At 35.8% G+C, this 22567-nt stretch overlaps 2 protein-coding genes across 5 annotated transcripts; one reads left to right on the top strand and one right to left on the bottom strand.

The window, feature by feature from the left end:
- The first annotated feature begins 531 nt into the window (after window positions 1-531).
- Window positions 532-3876, top strand: pcnp (PEST proteolytic signal containing nuclear protein). 4 transcript variants are annotated; one of them, XM_067403727.1, is made up of 5 exons: window positions 532-616; window positions 1447-1655; window positions 1759-1833; window positions 3231-3286; window positions 3384-3876. In XM_067403727.1, exons 1-5 carry the CDS (start codon window positions 571-573, stop codon window positions 3490-3492), a joined length of 495 nt encoding a protein of 164 aa, XP_067259828.1. In that variant the 5' UTR covers window positions 532-570; the 3' UTR covers window positions 3493-3876. The 4 variants fall into 4 exon arrangements, with proteins under 4 accessions (XP_067259828.1, XP_067259829.1, XP_067259832.1 ...); XM_067403728.1 differs by having other exon boundaries at window positions 535-616; window positions 1450-1655; XM_067403731.1 differs by having other exon boundaries at window positions 546-1426; window positions 1499-1655.
- Window positions 3877-6166: 2290 nt separating this feature from the next.
- Window positions 6167-11442, bottom strand: LOC137033153 (interferon-induced GTP-binding protein MxB-like). The gene is made up of 12 exons (XM_067405303.1): window positions 11244-11442; window positions 10958-11095; window positions 10740-10894; window positions 10475-10613; window positions 10207-10405; window positions 9041-9119; window positions 8820-8942; window positions 8548-8716; window positions 7527-7685; window positions 6946-7022; window positions 6481-6729; window positions 6167-6391 (listed from the first exon to the last, which is right to left on the bottom strand). Exons 1-12 carry the CDS (start codon window positions 11440-11442, stop codon window positions 6167-6169), a joined length of 1911 nt encoding a protein of 636 aa, XP_067261404.1.
- Window positions 11443-22567: the final 11125 nt, after the last annotated feature.

Below are 22567 nucleotides of genomic sequence, written 5' to 3'. Positions count from 1 at the left end.
CATTTTCAAAAGTAACTTTCCCCAACACCATGTAAGGAAAATGATAGCAACACATTGATGAATAAAGCTGGACATTAATATAGAGAATTTGAGGCTCGGTATTCATGCAACAAGGTCCCATCCTAACGCCAAAACATGTTTTTAATGCCGGTTTTCATATGAAATATATACATATATACAAACAATATATTTTAAGTGACTTTATCATCTGCTGTAAAAATATTTTTACAATAAGGTTCCATTTGTACATTAGTTAATATGAAATAACAATGAAAAAACTTCTAAAACATCTTAGTTCATGTTAATTTCAACATTTATTAATACATTATTAAAAAAGCAGGAGTCAGAGAGACAAATATATTTCATAGAGTCATTAAAAAATAAAGCAAAAGCATCATGATTTTGGATATGATACCATGGTAACATGAGTCATTTGCTCACTCTACGCTAGATGGCGCTGTTTACAAGTGGAAGAGCTGGAGCGACAACAGAGGGGTTCTTTTCATTTTGCGACTGCAGCGGTATTTTGTCCTCTCCGGTTGCCGTACGTGCTTAAAGCAGATTCATACGATGGCGAATGTGAAGTGCAGCAGCGAAGGCCCTTCTAAAGAAGGAGGTGAAACTGTCAAAACTGTTTTTATTTTGGAATTAGTTTACACTTGAAAGTCTTCGAGAGTAATTGTAGTACCTATATTTTTTAATGTAGGTATAAAATAAAGTCATAGCCATAGATTTGGACTTTCTTGTTTACTAAATTTAGCAAGCTAGCTAAGTTAGCTGGTAACGATCTGCTTTCTTTTCCATGCTGTTTTTTCAGATGCGTAATATCTAATATTAGTGTTAAATATATCTTAACAACAGTAAATGCGTAACAGTGTTGAATATTATATGTCCAGTGAACCTTTGATCCATACACTAACACAAGCTCAAAAAAGTACCATGGTGTTTTGGATTTGTACCACAAAATAGTCATTCGTGGAAGTGCATTTGAGTACCACGTGAATACTATGGTACATGAATTTAAGTAAATGTACTTACCATCTTATACTGTCATTGTGGCATTCTTGGAAATGTCTTGACGTACATAATATGGTGATTATATGGTTTACCATAGAATAACATGTAAATACCATAGGTGATATGGTAATAATTCCTGTGGTAAATATCAAAGTACTATGGTATTATTGTCTGATGATACCATATCTGTACCATGGTTCTGTTTTTCACATTTTTTAACACACAACTTCCAGTGCTTTGCTGAAAGCAGCCAGTAATTAAATCCAATTAGTGCTAATCAAATGCATCAGACTAATCAATTAGATTTTAGGCTCAACAGCGTCTCTCTGAGCAGGTCCTCCTGGCATCCCTCATCTTTCAGGTAACTGTAGCTCACCTTTGGTCTCCAAGGCAACAGTCGCTCACCTTGGTAAGTTGTCTCGCCTCCAGCAGGACCAGAAGAGAAGGGAAGCAGTGTGAAAACTAAGACTGTCTCTTCCAGCACGGCATCAGGGGACAGTCTGCGAAAGCGGCCTGCTCATGCGATCGACCCAGAAGATGAGGCTAAAAGCAAGTCAGCGCCCCCTAAAATGTTTAAATCGGGGTTTAGCATGACTGCGAAGAAGCCTGCGTCCATCTCCATCAAGCTTGGAGCAAGTGTATGTATAAGGAGTTCTGTGTACATCCATATAGAAATGCCTTCTTGTTTTTTTTTTTTAATTTTGATCTTTTAAAAAAGGTGTTTTATTCCTCCTGTTTTAGAAACCTAAGGAACCCACACCTGCCTTACCTGCCAAGAAAGCTGGACTTGCATCTGTTTTTAATGAGGATGATGATGTATGTGTCATTCTCTAATTTATTATTTTAATATTAGTGCTGTATGTGTGAAGTCATGTAATAATTGATGACGTGCTGTGCTCATTAAGCTTGTTTATTACATATTTACCAAATTGACAAAGTATTAACATTTAATTTAATATTATACAGTGCATACATAATTGTTAGGCGAGTTGATATTCTGATCTTTTTTTTTTTTTTTTTCTGAGCAAATTTTACCAATTCCAAACCACATCAATCTTAATAACTATCATTAATTCTGTTTAACTACTACTAAATTTGGGCATGCCTTAATTTTGCATTTAATTATTTTTGACTTTTCAGTGTGAATTAAATCTCTTTTTTTGGCCCACTTACCTGTAAAAGAACCTGTTTAATTATGCACATCTAATTGTAAGGCGCTTTTCACTGTCAGCCCTTGTTATCAATTATATATCACTTATATATGATTATATACTATATATGCAGTACAGTCCAAAAGTTTGGAACCACTAAGATTTTTAATGTGAAATATATTTAATTTTTCGGCATCATTACTCCAGTCTTCAGTGTCACATGATCCTTCAGAAATCATTCTGATATGATGATCTGCTGCTCCAGAAACATTTAATGTGTACAATTGTACAAAATATTTGTGTACAATATTTTTTTTCAGGATTATTTGATGAAAAGAAAGTTCAAAAGAACAGTGTTTATCTGAAATCTAATCTTTTGCAACATTATAAATGTCTTTACTGCCACTTTTGATTGATTTAATGCATCCTTGCTGAATAAAAGTATTCATTTATTTTATTTCTTTTCAAAAAAATAAAAATAAAAATTCTTACTGACCCCAAACTTTTGAACGGTAGTGTATAATGCTACAGAAGCTTTGTGTTTCAGATAAATTCTGTTCTTTTGAACTTTCTATTCATCAAGGAATCCTGAAAAAAAAAGTACACAACTGTTTTCAACATTGAAAATAATCATAAATGTTTCTTGAGCAGCAGATCAGCATATTACAATGATTTCTGAAGGATCATGTGACACTGAAGACTGGAGTAACGATGCTGAAAATTCAGCTTTGATCACAGGAATAAATTACTTTGTCAAATATATTTAAATAGTACACAGTTATTTTAAATTGTAATAATATTTCACAATATTACTGTTTTTTACTGTATTTTTAATTAAATAAATGTAGCCTTGGTGAGCAGACGAAACTTCTTTTAAAAACATTAAAAATCTTAGTGGTTCCAAACTTTTGGACTGTACCTTATATAAGTTAAAATTGATGTGGTTTGGAATTGGTCAAATGCGTTTGGAAAAAATTGTTCAGAATGTCTACTTGCCTAATAATTTTGCAGGCTCTGTTTGTTAAATACCAGTTTCCTAACCATTTCTATTTTATGTTTCAGAGCGAGCCTGAAGAAATGCCACCTGAGGCAAAGATGAGGATGAAGAACATTGGCAGGTTGGATTTAATTTGAATTCAATTAAACTTTTATTTGTAAGTTACATTACTATACAGCGCTGTTGACAACCTCCTCACAAGCTTTTTTGATTTTCAGAGAAACACCCACATCAGCTGGACCCAATTCCTTCAACAAAGGAAAGCAGGGATTCTCAGACCATCAGAAACTTTGGGAGAGGAAGCTCAAATCCCAGACAGATCAGTAGCATCTGGCTTCTTTCAATAGCTTGCTTTTGGGCACTGAAATATTTGTCCTATTGTCTCTTTGTTTGATAAACATTGTACAAATGTATATATGTAATGAATGTTTATGCTATCAAGCATCTTTTTATCGTAGCTATTTTGTTTTTTAGCCACGCTGTGGTTAAAAATGCCTTCCTGTGTAAGGTGCAAACAGAGAAAATGAGCATAATCTTTATTGCTGTACAATATGTGCCGCACCGACCCCCGTTATCATTTGCTTAGTTTAGTTGTTCTCCAGAGAAGGAATGTAGAGGTCCAGTCATTTAGGATTGTTTAAGTTTCATTCATAGCAATGAAAGAAGACTCTGTAGTTTGATTCACTAATAAATGAGAAATGTGGTGTGGGTGTGGATCTGAACAGCTTTTTTTCTATTTTGTAATCGGTGTGCTAATCAGATTTTGAAAGCAGAATTAACTCCAGGTAATTGAAAAATCTGTCATTTACTCACATTTAATTTCAAACCTGTGCATTCTGTGGAAAACAAAATATATTTTTGATACAGATGTTGGGGTAGGTTCCCACTCCTCCTGGAAAACCTGGAAAATTGATGACAAAATTTCCAGTCTTGGAAAACGCATTAGAGAAAATGTAAAATGTCCTGGAAAATATATTTTTAAAAAAGTTATTGGGTTTTAGTCAAGAACAAGAGTTTAGTCACTATTAGTTACAGATACAGTGCAATGATCTGGAATGCCGAGTTTTAAAAACGTGAGAGTAGCATTTTCAATGGCATTTAGTCTTGTGTTGCCAGATGTAGCAGTTAGCTAATGTTATTAACTGCACAAATGTATGCAGCAAATGTTAACTGGTAAGGAGCTACCTAATTCAGTAACTTTGCTAACTTCACAGCACACATGCATAATTATGCAATTTGATTTTCTGATCTTTTTTTTTTTTTTCGAGCACATTTGACCAATTCCAAGCCAGTCGATCTTAATAACTCATTTTATATTTAATCATTTATAAGTGATATGTAATTGTTCATAAACGCTGGAAATAAAAAATGACATATTCAGGTAAGCATAATTATTAGGTACAGATAAAATGAGCCAAAAAGTGATTTAACTAAAAAATTAATTAATGCCCATGGGAAGGGTGCAATACTAGAAATTGCAGTTAAGGCAGGCTCAGACAAAAACAGTTTGAGATGAAAAGACATGTTAGCTGCAAAAAGAAAAAAAAAATAAGTGTGAAACCTTCAGGAACCCTTTAGTCTCCAGCGCCAAAATTTTCCAGAACTGCAACCTACCTAGAGTCTCCAGAAGCACAAGGTGTCAGGATCTCAGAGACTTAGGTTAGGTAAAGAAAATAAAATGACCCCCATTTAATTAAAATCACATACTGAATTATATAGAGTTTTTATATATATATATATATATATATATATATATATATATATATATATATATATATATATATATATATATAATATATTGCCTTTGACTAATATTTTATTTTCAAATAGTAAAACAAAACATTAAAATAGTTCCAATGATTGACACTGGCAACGAGAACAATTTGTCATAATGTATAATTAATCATGTTTTTCTCGCAATTGTGAGTTTACATAATAAACTCGCAATTGTGAGGAAAAAAGTCAGAATTGTGAGTTTATATCCTGAAATTCTTACTATTTAGAATTGTGAGATATAAACTTGCAATTGCAAGAAAAGGTTAAAGTTGCTATTGCCTTTTTTTTTTTTTTTTAGTTTTTAATCTGTTAACGGAAACAAGCTTCTATAGTCATAATGTATGGTTTAGAGCTCATATTAAAAACTGATTTTATAGTTAAGTCATGGCAATAAACTATGCCTTTTAGGGCATGATCCTAGTCTTTTATTCCCGTTGTGGTAAAATTGTAAATGTCCTGGAAAATTATCACTGAAAAAGAGTGGAACCCTGCCAAACTCCACTAAAAACAAACAAAAAAAAACATTTATGATTTGTGTCCATTTCAGACAGAGGAAGCTGGGAAGAGCAGAAAGAAGGAGATGAAGTGATGGTTAAATTATCAAAGTTTATTGAATAATCATAGTTGTGTCTGTCTCAATGCTCAGTAACCAGCACATATCCAACAAGTGTTATTATACCACAAGAAATAGCAATGGAAAATCACTGCTTCACAACATCATCCTGTGATGTTAAAAGACTCTCTAACCTGCAAAGACAACACAGCTCACAACATAAGACAGTAATGGAAAAATAATATAAAATATAATAAAAACTAATTAATTAATGAATCAATATAATGAAAAAATATGTTTTAAATGATTATTATAAATGACTATGATTAAATAGAATGATAAAATCATAAATGAATAAATTTAAAAGAAAAAAAATAAAACACCGCACAAATATATGGTTGCTCTCTTGAAGCCACACACAGGATACAACAAAGAATTCTTTGATCCTTCATGTTTCATCTTAAAGCGCTCATAAAATATAATAATATAAACTGACTGAATAATTAATTAATCTGTGTAATGAGCATATAAATGGTTTAAATGATTAATAATAATAATAAAACACCATGCAAGTTTTTTTTCCCCCCAAATCTAAATATTTGGAACTGTAACCTCATGAGCATATGATTTTGTTGCATTAAAACCGTTGCAGTCGACTATATGAAGGGAATTCTAATAGGTAACCAAGAGGCTGCGTGCTTTCATCAGACGTTCCTGGCGACTCAGTAAGCTCTCCCGCTTTTGGCCAATGTCAAAGTCTTCTTTAAGCAGATCGTCTACACCGTCTTTATCTTGCAGCAATTGCAACATGTTCCTTTCCAGCTCCAAAGCTGTTTCCTGGAGCAGCAGATAGCGGATCACCATTGGGATCTGGTCAGATAGACGTTTGCTTGCAATCTGGTAAGATAGATAAGACAGCATATAAGATATACATTACAATTTGTGCTACCTCTAACAGCACACAAAGCTTTAGTCGGCACACTTACCGTGTAGTAGGACTCAAGGTGCAACCTCATCTCACGCAAGGTGGCATTGTTGTCTGTGCTAATTCCTTCACTGCTGGAATCAACCCTTTTTTTAGCATCTCCATCTTTTTCCAGCTTATTCTTTGTATGTTGCAGGCTTTGGCTGTATGTGCCGTCTTGACTGTAAACAATGAGCTCCATCTTGATTTGAGTTTTCAGCATGGATTCTGCCAAGGATTCTTTTTCCTGCTTGATGTCTTCGATCTTAGTCTTAGAAAGTTTTAAAAAATGTACGGAAAACTTTAGAACTCTCAACAAGAAGTGACAAAATGACAATCTAAAAGGCACAGTAATGTGATTTATTTTAAATTTAATAACATTATCAAAACTCAATCAGTCAAACTGTCAATTGGACTGAAAGTAGTTGAAAGTAAACACTTTGAATTTGTGTATTTCCAGAATCAGTGGCATAAAAAAAAAATCTACCTTTGCTATTTTCAGAAGATTAGGGAATCCTTTGAAGCAGCACTGGGCCAGTTGGATGAACTTCTTTCTAACCACATCTATGTAAACACAAACACACTGTGAGCACAGCTTCTTTACCAAACGTTCATCTTGCAAGCTTGATTATCACGCTGTCATGAGAAACTGTACTGTACTAAGCCACCTTTATCATAGCAAGATGTAAACGCAACTTAAGAAAAGTCTACCTGGAGCAGCTTAAGGTTGCATGCCTTACTCAAGGACAAATTAAGTAATGGGTTCATGGTTTGTCTTTCTTTGATATTTATCCACTGGGCAGCAAAACTCTGTACCTACAGATGCACTGCTTAAAGGCTAAAATGGGTTTAGATTTCCTGGTTCTTGTTATTCTTGACGAAATTCCACCTTTGAGACAACAGTTCTAGAGAGTGGCCTTATCATTCTTCAAAACACAAAGGGTTCATTTGAAAATACTCAACAGATTATCAAAGGAATTAAAACTGGAAATGTAGTGGGTGGGATTTGATATATTTGATATATGATATATATATATTATATTATATATAAAATAAACAAAAACAAACCGGAGATGGTCTTCAGTTTCTCTGTGGCAGGTTTTTCCAACTTCTTGATCTGATCCCTAACAAGTTTTTCAAAGGTACTGTAGTTGATGAATCCTGGAAGCTCTCTTCCCCGATACTCGGCTTCATAGTTATCAACTTCTTTCTCGATCTTATTTATGGCTGCAAAGGATTTATGGATAATGTCAAAAGATGCTCTCATGTTTAAATTACCACAGAATTTTTTTTTTTTTTCAAAGAGACCAGTGATTAAACAGTAAGCTTTTAAAGAAAATGAAAGGCCCTGTTTACACATAATATTAAGATGCATTTTGGTTGAAAGAATCATGTACGCCAAGTTGATGACTCTAAATACAGACGGGGTGTTAAACATTTTGAGCTTGTCCACTTTCGACCACTTCCAGTGGAAACCACATTTGACCGGATTGGTTTCGTAGTGTAGACGTTCATGTGGTTGAATGTGTTCAAACAGCCACAAAAGATCATCTACTCTCCTCTTAAAGGCCTAACGCGTAAACATTATGGGAAGCGCGCTAGCCAGATCGGATTTAAACTTTGTTGGCTGAAGACCCATGTTTGGTTTGAAGATGAAAATCTAACCAAGCACAATGTTCCTCACCATTCCTAACCCTAACCCTTGCAGGTTGCGGCTGTCGGAGCAGAAATGAAAGATGCTGCTCTCCGTATGTTTTTCTGTCATCTCCATATACATTGCATGAGCTTATTGAAGTGGTTAAAAGTGTGAAAAAAATGTATTTTTAACACCACGTGTAAATGGGAATTTGTCTGCCTTGTCTACTTGTGAGCTAATCTACCAAAATAATCCAGACATGACTGTTTCAATTAAAACATAAAAAAGTGTTAAAGTAAAAATGTCACTTAGGGTAAGTAAGATTTTTAGGTTGATAATTAACTTATTGTGATAAATGGGGATACAGCAGATGCATATGGTTAAATTATATTTAAGCAAAAACAAAAAGCAGCGGTACACTTAGGAGGTACCAAGTATATATGCTTCACTTACATGGTTTTCCAGAGTGATCCAAGCCATTCCATTTTTCAAATTGTTCACAAAGTTCTGCATTCCATTCTTCAAATTGTTCACGAAGTTCTGGAAAAATCTGTAGATCCGTACATTCAACTGCTTTTCCATTGGTCAGGCGAAGAGCATCTTTTGTGAAAGCTGTAACTTTCTAAATTCAGGGAAGAAATGTGAAAGATGTCAGTAACTCACTGATATCAATATGACTAAATATTCATACTCTGATACTGTGTAGATTTCAGTGCTGAACTCACATCACTAAGAAAGCTCAGTCTTTCTGCAGGGTCTGATGGGGGTCCATTGCCATATTTCTCCAGTTCCTTCTGTGTTTCAGTGAGCTTCGCCTCGATTTGCTCTTCTAACTGAGGCAAGGATTTCTATAGAGCAGATTAGTCATAAGAAAATAAGATAACAGTATGTTTATGAGTGTAAAAATTCTGTAGATATCTTTTGTAAAAAATAAAGATTATTTCACCTGAATGTGATGAACCAATTCAATTGTTAGTTTCTCAGCCAACTTAGGAATAGTAGCAAAACCTTCTTCATAGAGTTTGCTAGGAGAAATAAAAACACAAATGCATCAAGTGACCTGTAACTGTTCACAACAGCCCCGATTTATTAAAAACCCAAAAAAATGGTACTAATCTACATGTGCACTTTGTGTGCATTCTTCAGATGGTTAAGAAACAATGTGCAAATAACCACAAATGCAAAAGCACCCTCCAAGAAAATGAAAAATCTTTAGCCATGTCGCTCACACAAAAGTCCTAAAAATGTTACCAAACAATATTATCCAAAGCGTGTTCAAACAACAATGCCAGCTCTCATGTGAACACAACACGCATGCATCATGATGTTCTCAAGAACATTTGTGCATATGCATTATGAAGACGCGCGAGTCTGAACACAACACGCATGCATTACAGATCAATATTTCCGTAAGTAAAGTGGTAAATTATGTTTTTTTGTTTTGTTTTTGGTGTAAACAAAGCACTTGTAGTTGCTTCATAAAATTGAGGTTTAAACCACTGGAGTCACATGAAGTATTTTAATAATGCCTTTACCTCTCTGAACATAAAAAGTGGCAGTTGCATTGGATCTCTATGGAGGGACAGAAATCACTCAGATTTCATTAAAAATATAATTTGTGTTCTGAAAATGATCGAAGGTCTTACAGGTTTGGAACAACATGAGGGTGAGTAATTAATGACAGATATCCATTTTTGGGTGAACTAACCCTTTAAGCCCAGCTTATATAAACCTTTTTAACACATTCATTGCAGAGTCTTGTATGTTGTTACATTGCATTTTTTTTTATCACATTTTTGTTTTTCTGTTTCATTGTTTTGACCTTCTGTTTGCCTGAGTTATTGGCCCTGGTGTCTGTTTTGGATTGTTTATGACTGCTTGCCTGTTCTGGATTACCCTAATAAACTACAGCACTTGGATCCTCAAGCTTTGTGTTTCAGAGCAGTACATGATTATATTATATTTTACATTATTACTGAAAGTTATAATAAAATATGACACATATGTGTTGACTTATGTTTTTTAGTTTGTTTGTTTCTCAACAATGCATTTTTGGGATATCCTATTTTAGCTTGAATCTCAATAAATAACTACATTTGACCATTTACCCACCTGAATTGAGGATGGTCTTTGAAGAAGGCGTTCTCTGTTTCTGTGGCCTCATTAAGAGTGACCTGATCTATAATCTCTTTTTGTCCCCTGCACCTTACAATCATGTAGCCTTTAGTAAGGTGAATAACCTCATTGTGCACAATGTCTACCACTGTCCCTTCAGTGCCCTTGTCCACCAGGTCCGGCTTTGTTAAGATGCCTGTAGTGGACAAACAACGGTTATACTGAGTCTGATTCAGTTTGATTTATAGCAATGAGTAAAGCACACCTAAAGTCCTTTCGCCCTCAGGGTCCTCCTCCTGAGCCATCTGCAATGCTTCTGTAGTCGCGATGTCAACGTTGCATGGCACCACAACCAGGTTAATGGTTTCTTGCTTTGTAACAAACTTCCTGATCAGTCTCTTAATCTAGAAGAAATGCATGTCCTGTGTCAGACCATGACAGCACAATGGGTCTTTCCAAAAAAATGTCATGAAAAAGTAGTGAATTTAAAACGCATTACAAAAAGAACATCATGAAAAAGTTAAATTTACCTGATCTCCAACATTCTCAGGTTGACCATTGACTGCCACTCGAGCGATCCCGGGGAGGTCGATGAGAGTGAGGTCAGGAACATTGGCAGAGGTGATCTGCAGACTGATGAGTTCATCACTAATACCAACACCTTCTCCAGCCATCTTATCTTGGGCTACAAACATAATTAGATATTTTTAAAATGTTGATTTCTGGATACATTATAACAGTTTTCTACCTTCACGAATCTTTTCCTCCACTTCTGCTGGGTCATCAATGTCTTCCTCATGGTTCTGGTAACTGATTTTCCCATGCCATTTCTCCTCGCCCTTTGCTCTTATCATCTTGAGCTCAAGAGGGCATCGTGTAACAATTCCTGTACAAAAAAACATGAAAGAGTGGATGCCAGACATATGCTGAATTCAGAACTGCATAGCTTACTATTTTTATCATATCTATACATATCTATGTTTTAGTTTTATATATGTATAATTTATATTTTATTTTGTTTATGTTGTCCTTACCACTACCCCTGGGTAACGCTACTCCTGACAGCGCCTCTAGAATAGAACTCTTTCCTGAGCTTTGGTCTCCAATGACGACAATGGAAGGCAACGCCAGGTCCTTTTCGACTCCTAAAGACCGTAAATTGTCGATAATGTCGATGCAAGGGCGGATTTTTTCTTCATAGTGCTGACCGAGCGTGTAACTCATTTTCTCCATCCTTAAACAACATCAAAATGTCAAAATAACAAAGAAAAATATTTCACGTCGATATGACAGACACTGTTGGTTTGTGCAGTCTTTGAAAGGATTGTCTCAAAGTGATGCTGTTTCTTGACCGGTAAAGTGCGTTTAAACCAGAGCTCTTTTATATGGTAAGTTAACTCTCTGGAATTTACCATACAAGTGAAAAAAAACTAACTCTGCATACCATCAGATCCTGTTTTAAATAGATAACAACATAGTGATCTTATCTGTTCATGGTAACACATTTCAATATGCATCACTGCAAAAATAAAAAATAAAAATGTTAACAGTAAAATACTGCCAGAAGAGGCGCAAGCAATCTCCTGTAATTCTATGTTATGAATACTGTGAAATTGCTAGAGGGTTATTCCTCACTCTCAGAAAAAAAATATGCAAAAGCTGTAACTTTTAGATCAGGACCCTTTAAACAGGTTCTAACATGCACCATTTAGGTATGAATTTGTACACTTTTGGTACCAATATTTACCTTTAACATCCTAATATACACTCTTGAGGTACAAATGGGGTGCCATTCCAGTGACAGCTTTGTACTGTTTTTTTTTTTTTTCTGAGAGTCCTGATCGGTGCCTTTTGTGTCCCTAGTAAAGATCATAAACTTACTGCCTGAACAATTTCTATTTTAAAGGCTGACTTAATCATAAATAACACAATTTGACCTCTAAGCATAATGAAGTTGAATAAAAAATAATAATTTGAGACATTTTTACAGCATTCTGAACCACCATGTATCCAGGTTTGGATTACCCATATTTCACCATAAAATCATGTGTTCTGTGTTTCACAATCACCATATGACATTCAGTGAGCTACAAAAAAATGATGTAAAGTTCTACCAGAAAGACTCCAATGCATCATTTATTCATACTAATAACTGGCCAATCGTTTCTTGACACTTGGAGTACATAAGCACTGAACTCTCTGTTTTACGTTCAGGGTTGATGATGGTGACGTTCCCTTCAAAGGTTAAAGGTTCCCTTTAAAATAAAGCTTCTGTGAATGATCTGTGGTTTTTACCAGTCACAGAGAGTTGACGAATATTCAAGTTTGGGTAAAACACAGCGCTCATCACTGTCACTTTGTACCCAGCCATCAGATCATGTGAGTATTGTATTTATTTGGATGTTTACATTTGATTCTGAACGAGTTTGATAGTGCTCCGTGGCTAAAGCTAACATGTTGCACACTGTTGGAGAGATTGATAAAGAATGAAGTTGTGTTTATGAATTATACAGACTGCAAGTGTTTAAAAATTAAAATAATGACATGGTTCTTGTCTCCATGAATACAGTAATAAACGATGGTAACTTTAACCACATTTAACAGTACATTAGCAACATGCTAACGAAACATTTAGAAAGACAATTTACAAATATCACTAAAATTATCATGATATCATGGATCATGTCAGTTATTATTGCTCCGTCTGCCATTTTTCGCTATTGTTCTTGCTTGCTTACCTGCATAAAGTTGATTCGGTCTTTGCAGCTCCAGACATTAATACTGGCTTGTCTAAAGCCTTGAACATGAGTTGGGGGCGTAGATATTAATGATCCCGACTGTTGCGTGCCAGTCGGTGTTATGTTGAGATTCGCCTGTTGTTCAGAGGTCTTTTGCAAAAATCAAATTTACATAAGAAGGAGGAATCAATGGAGTTTGAGACTCACTGTACAGTATGTCATTTCCATGTACAGAACTCTAATTATTTAACTATGCTGAGGTAAATTAAATTTTTAATTCTAGGGCACCTTTAAATAATGACAGAAGATTAACGGAATTGCCCCCTCCAGCAAGGCGTGTCCTCGTGCCATAGTAGAACAGAGGGAGGGCCGGCAGGAGAATGGACGAGGTGAAGGAGAAGGGTTGGTAAGAGCCAGACGAAATGGGATGAAGGCAGGATGTGGCAAGTGGATTGTGAAGGTGGGACGACGAGACTCTGGTGACACAGATGGAAGGTAATCGACAGCACCGACTCAGAGCTCCCCAATGCTGACGATGTTTTTCCGTGCTTCTTTGGAGTCCTCTGGAAGAGCGCCTATTACTTGCCTTCAATTGCAGAAGCAGCCCTCAGATCTTTGACTCCCTTTCAGAAGCACTATGTTGCATTCCCATCATGAATCACAGACTCCCTTATGTCCTCCACCTTCCCAACGACTTTTTAATTGTCACACCTCCATCCTCCATAAGTCATCACGTCACTGCAGCTCCCCTTAGAAGCTCCGGTTCCTAAAGAAACAATCAGATGTATGCAAATTAGCTTGATTCAGCTTGAAAATAATAATGATAATAATAATCGAAAACTTGGCAAACTGCTTGGAGAATTTCATGTTTCTCCATTCAAAGAGATAGGAGCTACTCTTGCATGCCTGAGAGGCTTTTCAAAAATGGCCACCGAGTGAAATTATTTGTCTTAAAAGGGACTTTGTACCGCACCCTCTAGAGGCTTCGGCAGTTACTAAGGTGACCGCCGGTTTGCCTCAGAACGGCCTCAGAGCCCAGTTCTTTCATGGTCAGGCATGTTCTCTTCAGCATTTAACGAAGTAAACTGCATAATCATAGCCACCATCTTTTGGGGACTAGAATGGTCTAGGAAATCAATACCACTCAGACAAACCAGCAGTACCAGAAATCATAAACAAAGGAAGATCACGTTCTGCAGTTAACCATGCAATTCTTGCGCAGGCTCACTCTAATTTCCGCTCAACAGCAGTTTCTTCTCTGAAGAACATACCCGGACACCTCAATCTCATAGCCGACTCACTTCATAAATGTATACTCTGCTCTAGAATCGGACATTCATCCAACACCAGTCCCGTTGTTTTGACAACCATCTTCAACTAACCCAGCAGATCAGAAATCTCAACGGTTCTCAAGAAGCCTTCATTAATTGGCTTGTCCTGAGCTCTCTTTCAGCTTACTTAACTGGCTTAAAAGTTATCATGCCACCACAAATGCCTTCTACTAAGCACCAAACTATTTAGCCTCTGCATCCTCTCCATACGCTCAAGCTATTTAGAATTCAAGTTCCCGCTTGCCTTTTTTTGGCTTCCTACGATGTTCAGAATTTGGCCTAACTCCTCTACATCAGTCTATCCATCTCTGCATTTCTTACATTTCTATCCACTCTCAAGACACTCTCATATTCACTCTTCGGAGAAGCATTTAATCTCCTTCCTCAGCCTATTCTAACCTTATTCTGAATATGTTTACTCCAGGCATGTTGCTTGAGCATCTCCCAAAGATCAGGGGCCTCATTTATAAAGGGAGAGCAGAGCTGGGATGGATCCGAGGTGGAGACATGGGCCAGGATGCTTGAGGTGAAGCCAGGGAATCCATGGGGCTAGATGGGACCAGAAGAGAAGGCATCAATTCAAGGGTGGGGACTTGGGAGTAAACAGGATCCGTGGACCAGAGGTTGAAAAGGACCCCTGGCTCTGGGATGGACTTAGCAACACACTTCAAATTCTGGACGACCCATAGTTCTTGGTTCACAGTAGGCACGGACTCTGGCTCCTTCACTGCCTCACAGATGGTGATAGAGGAACTGCTGTGCAGGAGCTCCCACCCCAAGTACTCCACCAAAGTAGTACCTGGATGGGAGACCTCCTCGGATAAAATGGTTGCTGTTGGAAGGAGTGTTACTGAGGCCAGCAGGGGGTCCTCACCCTGTTGGTCCTAACACCCCAGTATAGTGACGGAGACAAGTGTAACAAGCACCATCCTTCGGATGAGATGTTAAACCGAGGTCCTGACTGTCTGCCCTAGTGAAGAAAAAGTATGCTAAGTATACTTGCAGCCAGAGTAATTATTAGTATATTTCAAGTGTGTTAATGATTGGTAAACTTAAAGTGTGCTATTTTGAAACAACTAATTTTGTACTAAGTATATTTTAGTTGTAATTAAGTTGTATAAAAACACAACTTTAAGTATACTTAGTGTACTTTTGTGTGCTAAATTGGAACAACTTCAAGTATACTTAGTACACTTTAAGTCAGTGGTCGCCAACCCGTCGATCGGTCGATCTTTATCCCTGTTCCAGTAGTTTGCGAAAACAACAGAAATATGAGTGCAAAAATACATTACATTTCTCCAGTCTTTGTACTGTATTATTTTTTGTATTTATTTTTCTGTTATTTTCGTGAGCTACTGGGGCAGTGATAAAGCTAAATAGCCCACATCATGTCTGTAAACAGCCATAAACAAGAGGCCAGAGACACTGAAGATGGACGCAAAGAGGAGACAATTCTGTAGGAGGCAGAGCAGATGCTCGAAATATAGGAAGAAAATATAAATATTGAATTAGGGGTGAAGGGTTATATGAATGCATCTCTAAAAGGAATTACTGTCATCAGAAAAAAATCGATGGTAATGGCATTTTATTTTCCTCTTACCTCCAAATAAAGTAGCTAATTATTAGCGCAGTTCAGCTTTGTTTACACAGCGGTAACCAAGGAAATACTGTATCACTGCTGCTCCATAAGCGCCACCTGCTGTCAGAGAGTGAATCTGCGTCTCATTCAGCCTGCTGTTTTTGTTTCAAGCTTTTTTGTGTAGCATATAATTTCACAAAGATAAAGTCAGACTGTTCTGTTTTTGCTTTAAATCTTGAAATTAAATCATAATCTCTCATAATACCATATGTGCTACCATTTAAATACCGTCTAAAGAATTACTTAATTGACATTTTCCCAAAGTTGAATGCATTTGTTTTCAAGGCCATTAAAATAAATAAAATGTAACAACATCACAAGATTGAGCGATGTATTGCGCTTTCAGTGTCTTATAAATTATACATTGCGACTTTATACTTTACCTGAATGTAAAGTATATGTAATGTAACGTTACTTGTGCTGCTGGTGTGTTGTTTAATATAGAATTGTGTGTATATATTTTTAGAAAATATTCTAAAGTACAATTATTTTAAAGTGTGTTAAAAGTTGTAAAAATACGATGCTAATATACTTTTTATATAATAAATCCCATGGCACTCTCATAAAGAGACAGGGTGTAACCCCAGTGTCCTGGCCAAATTTGGTCCATTGGCCCTTACCAGTCATGGCCTCCTAATAATCCCCGTACATTGAATTGGCTCTATCACTCTCTCTTCTCTCCACATATCAGCGCCGTTGTACTGTGGCTGCCGTCGCATCATCCAAGTGGATGCTGCACACTGGTGGTGGCTGAGGAGAGATCCCGGTAACACTTTAGATTACAGCCCGGAAAGTACTGCGTAATTACAACAAATTTACAGCATAACTTTCAATAATTATAGTATAACTATACAGTAAGTATGTGTAAGTATAGGGGAACAATATGTAAAGTATTGGGAATAAAGGGGTAACAACCAGGAAAATAACAAATTATTTATACTGTAAATATTTTATAACTAAGGGGTACTTATGACATATAACTAAGGGGTAAGTATGACATTACGGGCCGTAAATTAAAGTGGAGCTTGTTACCCTCTTATTTCATGTAGTTACAGGGTAAGTAATTAATAAAAATAAATAAATAAATAAATAAATAAAAACGCAAACAGTCATATCACTTGGAAAACTTTATTTGAAAAACAACTTATTTCAAAACAGATTTAAAGTTACAACACTTCTTATTGTTTCTCTTGCTTGGCTTCCTCCTCCTCTTGTTCCTCTTCTTCTTTCTTTCCACTGATGAATCTTAAGAGGGAATCCCATTTGCTATTCTGTATTTAATAAATACAGAACACCCGGAAATGTGCTCACCGTTTACTCATCTTTTACCCTCATGCCATCTGAGAGGTATACGACTTTCCTTCTTAAGATGAACACAAAAAGGATTTTAAAATTAATTATCTGGGAACGCTTTATAATGCAAGCTCAGATGTTCCTAAAAGTCGAAGCATCAAACAGCACAAACAGCAATAACTACAGTAATCCATACGACCCTAATGGATGAATCGATGTCTTCTGAAGTGAAACGATACGTATTTGTAAGAAAAATACCAAATATTTGAATATTTTTAAAACTTTCAACCGGCTGTCATGCTTGTGAACTGTACTGTGTATAGGGGTTTACTGTATTTTCTTAGAATACAGAATAGCAATGGGATTCCTTTTTAAGATTCATCAGCTGAGAAACGAGAGAAGGTGGAAGCCAAGCGAGAAACAACAACAACCAAAAAACGGACAAAACTTGTTACTTTCTGTCAGGACTTTAGAGTTTGAAATGAAAAGTTGATTTAAAAAATGTATAATAAGTGTTGTAGACCTGTTTTTAATAAAGTTGTTTTTCAAATAAAGGTTTCGGAGTCAGTGATATCAGATTGTTTGCATTTTATTAATTACTTACCCTGTAACTACATGAATTAAGAGGGTAACAAGCAATGTCATACTTACCCCTTAGTTATAATTCATAAGTACCCCTTAGTTATAAAATATTTACAGTATAAATAATTTGTTATTTTCCTGGTTGTTACCCCTTTATTCCCAATACTTTACATATTGTTCCCCTATACTTACACATACTTACTGTATAGTTACACTGTAATTATTGAAAGTTATGCTGTAAATTCGTTGTAATTACGCAGTACTTTCCAGGCTGTATTTTAAAGCGTTACCGAGATCCCTGATACGATTGTAAAGCACTTTGGATGTACAGTATTAGTAGTATGAAAGCGCTCTATAAATGCCTCATTCATTCATTCAATTTAATTTTACATGCCTTACTCAAGGACAAAATAAGGAGTTCATGGTTTGTCATCTTTGATATTTATTCACTAGGCAACAAAACTCAAACAGATGTACTGCATAAACTGGAAAGGCTAAAACGGGTTTAGATTTCCTGATTCTTGTTATTCTTGACAGTTTTTAAAATTCCACCTTTGAGACAACAGTTCCAAAGAATGGCTTTATCTTTATCTTTCAAAAAAACTCACACACAAACGTCATTGTCTTTATGGCATGTTCTTCCAACAGCTTTGATCTGTTCACCAACAACATTCCTGATAAGAACATTGCTGTCCAAACAATACTGATCCCCACTAAAAAAAAAAAAAAGATAGATGCAAACAATCTGAAACACAATCAATTCAGTTATAACTTAAGCAAAGAAAACTACTGGTGTTTAATAAACTTGGTTAATGTGGTTAATATGGTTTCTTTTTCTTTTTTTTTCTAGGCTTGATTGTGTTGCGTTGTGTTGCATTGTATGGGGTGCAGTTTAATATGTCTTAATGCTTCTTTAAAAAAAACAATAAAAAACAGTATTTTTCATATATTTTACCTTTATTCTAAACCGTAGTTTCCTTTCTCCTAAAAACGCTCCGTTGAGTTCCTGGTTCTATGAAGCCCGTCCCTCAGAAATACGCAATGGACTGAAATTGGTTAGCTGGCCCTGTACATTGTGATTCGCTGTCCAAAATTCGTTGTCACGATTCACGTTGTCCGGAAAGGCCTCACCCTTACCATCACAGGTGAAGGTCACATGTGCTTCGGTCAAAGTCCAGTCTTTGCTTCAGTGAAAATGTAAATAATGGCGTCAATATTGCCGTATCATTTCGAGCCCGAATCAGATCCAGATAGCAGTAATGATGAAGGGCATCAAGCAGATCCTCTGTATGAATAAGTAGTAGCATTTTTGTATTGTTTAATTTAAAAATGTGGGTGGGTAAACACAACATAAAAGCCTCAATGAAACAATGCTATACACTGATAACAGAAACGCCATCAAACACCGACAGAAGTTCACTGGTGTGATTACATAGAAGTTTGTTGGTGTTTGTAGGCATTTGTTGGAGAAGTATGAAATAGAATTTAGCTAACTGGCTAGCAAAACTAAACCACGTTGGTCTTTGTTTACGTCCGAGAAACAATATAACTTTATTAAAAAATAAAACATACTTACAGGTTGGGACCCAAAAATAGCAGCTTCTGCTTTTTAAGTGTGAACTGCACCATCTTTCAGTAATAGCCTTTGAGCAAATACAGCATTGAACTTGTGTAGATTCTGGAAGCTGTCTTCCATAAAATGTGCATCACAGACAGCTCTGATTGGCGTTTTAAGACATTTAAAGACATTATATCTCAGTTTGCATTGATCTTTCAGTGTTGTAACTTTGCACATTTTTTTTTTTTATGCTTAAGCAGCAACATTACACACTAACTAAAGTTAAAAAAGTATAATCGCAATAAACCACCCCTTTAAAATGGTTGTAAACAATAAGTCTTTTACAAGTCAAAAACTACATTAAACTCCACTTTCAATAGTCACTGATTAATGAATTTTGTGATGCCATCAAGTTTCATTTTTAACATTTGTTGAAATACAAGTTTTGATACCTTGTCGATACTCTGATAAGATGCTTCCCATTTCATTTTCAACATTCTGTGAAATAATAGTTCTGCTAACTTACTGATACTCTGATAAGACACTACCATGAAATTTCATTTTCAGCTTTTGTTGAAATACCAGGTCTGCTACCTCACTGACACCAAGATACTACAGTGTATTGCTTAAGACTCAAAAGGAGTACAAGAAGCTTTTTCAGCACATCTTGAACTATCAGAAAATAGTGAGTGCATTTATATTGCATTATTATGCATTTCAGGGACTAAAAGGAGCTTCACAAACAGCTGGACAACAGTTTTAATATTCTTTATTAAAAGAATAAATCTGAAATCCAAAAAGTGAAGTATCAGCCCAAGAGGAAGCCAGAGATTAACAGCAAACAAGAGATGAAATGAGCATAGTTTATTGAATCATAGTTGTGTCTATTTCAATGTTCAGTAAAACTCTGTCTGACCAGCACGTATCCAACAAGTGTTTTTATACCAAGCAATAGCATTGGAAAATCACTGCTTCACAACATCATCCTGTGATGTTAATAACCTTGAAATGGAGACATTCTCTTATATCTAACAACACAGCACAGAGCACACAACACAAGACTAAACATTAATGCAAAAAACTTAAATAATATAATCTAACTAATCAATGAATGTAGTTAAATTAACACTTTGAATTTGTGTATTGCCAGAATTGTTGGCATAAATTAAAAAATGAATGAATGACTGACTGAATTAATGAATGAATGAATAACTGCCTTTGCTATTTTCAGAAGATTAGGGAATCCTCTGAAGCTGGGATAGGGGATAGTTCACCCAAGGGATAGTTCACCCAAAAATCTTCTTTCAGATGAACACAATTTGAGTTATATTTTAAAATATCCTCAGTCCTCCAAGGTTTATAATGGTTGTGAATGGATGCTGTGTTTTGAAGTCAAAAATAATGCATCCATCAATAATAAAAGTAATCCATATGACTCCAGTGGGTTAATAAAGGCCTTTTGAAGCAAAGTGATGCATTTTTGTAAGAAAAATATCCATATTTAAAACTTTATTAATTCGAATATCTAGCTTCTGGTGGACAACCATACACAGAATGCCCAAGTCGACTTGCATCAAATGAGTAATCCTCTGACGTGACCAATGACGCAGAATAGTGTAGTGTAAGCTTAGACGCCTCTCTCGGTTCAAACAATTAGAGCTCTGCAACAAATTTAAAGCTGCAGTCCGTATAGGTTTTGCCTCTTTGTCACCATCTCTGTTTGAAACCGTAATTGCCCATTATCATCTGTAGATGGTTTCTTTCAGGATTACAATCCGCCGTCAAAATGATAAGTTTAATTATTTCAGCTGCTGTGAGAAAAGGCTATAAATGATCCGCTACCAGCAGCATCCTCATGTGATAAAACCGACTAGCCTGGACTCCTTCCTTTCTGTTTACGGACGTGACATAATGACGCACAGAGGAACTGCTGCATGCTCCAATTGCCCGTGGAAATCCACCATGTCGCTCTTATTATAAAACAATATTACAAGCTTATTGTTGTGAATCGAGACAAGATAATGAGATAGTTTTGAACACTGGCTGGTTATGTACTTGCTCAAACATTGATTTTGGAACATTTTTAACCAAAAAGGTTACAGACTGCAGCTTTAAGCTCCTCTTCTCTTATATTGAAATCCTCAGAAATGTATCTTTAAAATTATAATTTTAGACGTATAATCCGTGACCAGTGATTTGTTTTGCTCTATCCTCTGCTCCTCTGCATTCACGTTGTGCATCAGGCCAAACGACACTTTTCCGCTGCAAGTCGTCTGCCAGAAGCTAGTTATTTGAATTTGTGTTAGATATCGCTTCGCTTCAGAAGGCCTTTATTAACCCACTGGAATCATATGAATTACTTTTTTTTTATTGATGGATGCATTATGTTTGACTCCAAAACGCAGCTACCCATTCACAACCATTACCTATAATCCTTGGAGGACTATGGATATTTTTAAATATATCTCCGATTGTGTTTGTCTGAAAGAAGAAAGTCATATACACCTAGGATGGCTTGAGGTGAGTAAATTATGGGAAAATTTTCAGTTTTGGATGAACTATCCCTTTAATACAGCTTCTTTACCAAACGTTCATCTTGCAAGCTTGAATGTCCAGTGAATGCAGTACTCATGAGAAACTGCACTGTACTAAGCCTCTTTTTTCCAAGGTAAGATGTAAATTTAATTTAAGGAAAATCTACCCGCAATTTAAGGTTACACGTTCAAGAACAAAATGAGGAGTTCATGGTTTGTCTTTCTTTGATATGCATCCACTATAGGCAGCAAAACTACCTACAGATGCACTGCATAAACTGGAAAGTTCAGTGAGGCTAAAATGGGTTTAGATTTCCTGGTTCTTGTTAATTCTAAGATTCCACCATTGAGACAACAGTTCTAAAGAACAGCCTTATCATTCCTCAGGATGACAATGGGCCCATGCACAAAAGGTACATGTAGAAAATATTTAACACATTTTAAAATTAGAATAAAAATCTGTGGAAATGGAGTGGGTGGGATTTGAAATACATAAAAAAAAAAAAAAAAAAAAAAAAAAAAACAAACTGGAGATAGTCTTCAGCGTCTTTATCAATCAGCTTTTCATTAAAAAAAAAAAAAAAAACATATTTAACCTGTTAACTGTCACCCCCACTTTTTTTTTAGACAAGAAAATGCACTATCCAAACTTAAATGGTTGTAATTCAAGAATTCTTTGGAGT

The sequence above is a fragment of the Chanodichthys erythropterus genome, chromosome 12, assembly GCF_024489055.1.
Source record: "Chanodichthys erythropterus isolate Z2021 chromosome 12, ASM2448905v1, whole genome shotgun sequence".
NCBI classification, from domain to species: domain Eukaryota; kingdom Metazoa; phylum Chordata; class Actinopteri; order Cypriniformes; family Xenocyprididae; genus Chanodichthys; species Chanodichthys erythropterus.
This window is presented reverse-complemented; position numbering and strand designations above follow the sequence as displayed.